At 37.3% G+C, this 3352-nt stretch overlaps 1 protein-coding gene across 4 annotated transcripts in view; it reads right to left on the bottom strand.

The window, feature by feature from the left end:
• Positions 1-3352, bottom strand: part of Ano4 (anoctamin 4) — a 289902-nt gene that overhangs the window by 39025 nt on the left and 247525 nt on the right. For all 4 annotated transcript variants that reach the window (XM_021204624.1, XM_021204627.1, XM_029542512.1 and 1 more), the window contains one exon: positions 1337-1419. In XM_021204624.1, the coding sequence (XP_021060283.1) occupies positions 1337-1419 (83 nt within the window). The remainder of the gene's footprint in view (positions 1-1336; positions 1420-3352) is intronic.

Raw genomic sequence — 3352 nt, 5'->3', positions numbered from 1 at the left:
CACACACACACACACACACACACACCAACCCAAACCCCAAACAAACAAAAAAACAAACAGAAAACCATAGGCAAAAATTAAATGAGCCAGGCACTTTCGTGGGAATAAGAAAAACAAAAACAAAAACAAAAACAAAAACCTGTCACAATGACCTTCTTGTCAAGCCAATCATGGGGTCAACATTTTCATAATAGATGTTTCTAAAAAGCCTCATGTTAATATAAAGAAACACACATGTGTCTCTTTAGGAAAAAAAAATACCTACAGTAGATGTAGGAAGATTTTATTTTTTTAGTTGATAATTATTCCCAGGTCTAGCATGGCTCTTATGATTTGGGACTTAGGAGAGCTAAAAGCATATAAGGGTAAGGAAAGATGGATGAGGCCCAGAATAAGTAGGGTTCAACAGAGGGATAGGGTAACCAAGCTTAGCATGAACAAATGGGTCAGGAAAAGACAATCAGAATCGGGCACAAATTAGGAAATCACATAATATATTGACCTGGAAGGAGGGAAGGGGCCAAAAGTAGTTGGGGAGTGTGCCAACAAAGTAGATTCCAAAGGACTAAGCTTGCCCTCTTTGGCACTTGGTCTCCAGCTGATCCCACATGTGTCCAAACCACCAACGATGCTACCTGGAATGACTTCTCCTCAGCATTTAGCCCTTGATTTAATTCTGGCTTGATGTAACAGAAGAGCTTGTGCATAATGGGGGGTAGGGGTGGGGGCTACTGTGGGTCCTGGATCATAGAAACAGTTCCTAAAGTAATTCTCTAAGAAGGGGTGTTTCATGTGCCAAGGGATAGTAGATAAACAACTGCCTTCTACTAAGGTGCAGAAAATGAATGGTAGGTAAGGATTGCTCTCCCAAATACTACCTATTAGAGGAATATCTCGTGACTCATGGAATTTTGATTCATGAGCATGTCAGAACAGTGCTTGAGCACAGGAGTTTGACAGAGTATTGCTAAATGACATCTGACTTCCTCACCCCATGGTAAAGCTTCATTATGTAACCCAAGCTGGCCTTGACTTGAGGTCCTCCTGCCTCAACTTCCCAGATGTTAGGGCCATCGGCATGTCACCCAGATCTTCCCTTATACAACTTAAAATTCCTTCTAAAGACAGGTATTGAAAATGCACTCTGGATAAGTTGACTTCTGTCATTCAGGGCAGGGTGACCACCCAAGGGCTGTAGTTTTTGGTGGCCTCTGAGATAAGTGATGCAGGCATGGCCTGTGAGAGGAGATTCTGTGATGTGAGTGACACAGACATGTCCGATGATATAAGATACTCTCAGGTAAGTGACACTCTGAGGTAAGTGACTGACACAGACCTCCTCTTCTTCCCAGTCAATCAGATCCCAGTCATAAGCTATCACTGCTCGGCGTCTCTTCCAGAATTCCAGGAAAACAGTGGCTGAAACAAACAGAGAACAAAGGTCATTTCAAACAAAAAGCCATATCGTTTTCAATAAGTAATGAAGGCAATGCAGATTCCGGCAGTTGTTTGGATCCTCCCTCTTTAAATCAGAATTTACAACTCAACACCATTTAATAATAATAATAATAAATTCTAAGAATTACTAAACGTGAGTCAGATATAATGAAAATTAGAGATTTTTTTTTTTTTTTTGCCTAGAATTAAATTAAGATGTCTTGCAGGCTAAAGCAGAATAGATTTAACAGAGGCAGAGCCCTTGGGATAAATAATAAAGGAAACTTTCTTATTAACTTCTTCCCTACCACTATGGTATTTATTTATTAAATATAAAAGGCAGCCAGGAAGCAGAAAAACTAAACCTAAACTCTGCCTACCATTGATGGACAGTAAATTTTTTGCTCCCAAATCCTCTTCAGAGATGAGTATACAAAATATCTTAACCATATGTAGATATATAGGAATATATTTGCATTTAATATAATAGCTGTGCATGGTGGTGCATGCCATTAATTGCACCACATAGGAGCGGAGGCAGAGGCAGGAGAATCTCTGTGAGGTTGAAGCCACTCTGGTCTACATAGTGAATTCCAGGACAGCCAATACTATATAGAGAAATCCTGTCTCATAAATAAATTATAATACAAATCCTTTTGTTATAAGGATGTTAAAGTGTGATTGAAGAACATGTAGTTACAGTTCCTGGATGTTTCTTCCATCAACATCATCAAAATAATAGCAATGTTTAAAACTAAACTACACTTGTCCTATGTCTGGCAAAATTTATGACTGCCATTCCCACTACTCTACTTAATAGGTGCCATGCAAGGATTACCAACCATTCTCTGAGATACTTTCTCGGTGCACAACAAAAGAATTGTTGCTGGGAACATGGTACATAACTATGCTTCATAGGGTAGGGCCATCTACACTGGACTGGAATGGTCACCTTTTTTTTGATTTAAGTTTTATTGCATTATGATGGGAAAAGGTACATAATTTCAATTTATCTGAATTTGTTAACATTTAAAAACATATTTTGAGTAAATAGACTCACATCACATTCTTCTTTCCCTTTTGTACCCCAACTTCTCCCAGAGAGCCCCCTTCAAAACCTCTAATACCTTTTGATTTTTATCATATTCTTTAAAATTTGTAAAACATTATAATAATAAAAATGAGTATTATAAAATTGTTTGATATAAAACAACAATCAGTTGAACAGTCTTATATAGATATTTGTCTACAACAGTACTGAAAATACATACATTTTTCTCAATATAAATTTTCAATAACTCCAAATATATTAACTGTATGATATTTTAAAATAATATATCACTATTAGTTTTTAAAGAACATAAATAGATAAAGTCCTTTTGTTTGTTTTGTTTTTAGTAGAGCTTAAAATCTTGGCTTACTGTGGTACAAACACAAAATAAGAACAGTTTTTGGACATTGGAATTCATTGTAATAAGGCTGTACTTGAATGTCCCTCACATCACCAAAGGATTTTATCTCCATAGTAGATAAGCTAAGAGTTGACAGTTCTGCTGCACCAAGGAATGAACTGTAGGCACGATTTTTGGATACAGACTTCCTGCTACGGTCAAAGCTATTTGACTTGAGTGATTGTCGTCATTCTCAGCCTGCAGGGAACAGGTTGCATTCATTTAAGAAATGGTGTGTGTATTAAGATGGTCTCTCCATGAAATCATTCATCAATTGTTTCAATGAACAGTGGTTCTGCTTGAAGGGTGGCACAGACATTAGGTGAGGGTAAGGTTCTGGTTCATTGGCTGTGATGATTTTGAAAAGCATTCATCTCAGAATAAGGGTAACTTATAAAGTCCTCTCCTTCAAAGTTCATATAGTAATTATAAATATCAAGCAAAGCCTTCAGTCTCACTCTTTG

The sequence above is a fragment of the Mus pahari genome, chromosome 9, assembly GCF_900095145.1.
Source record: "Mus pahari chromosome 9, PAHARI_EIJ_v1.1, whole genome shotgun sequence".
NCBI lineage: Eukaryota > Metazoa > Chordata > Mammalia > Rodentia > Muridae > Mus > Mus pahari.
This window is presented reverse-complemented; position numbering and strand designations above follow the sequence as displayed.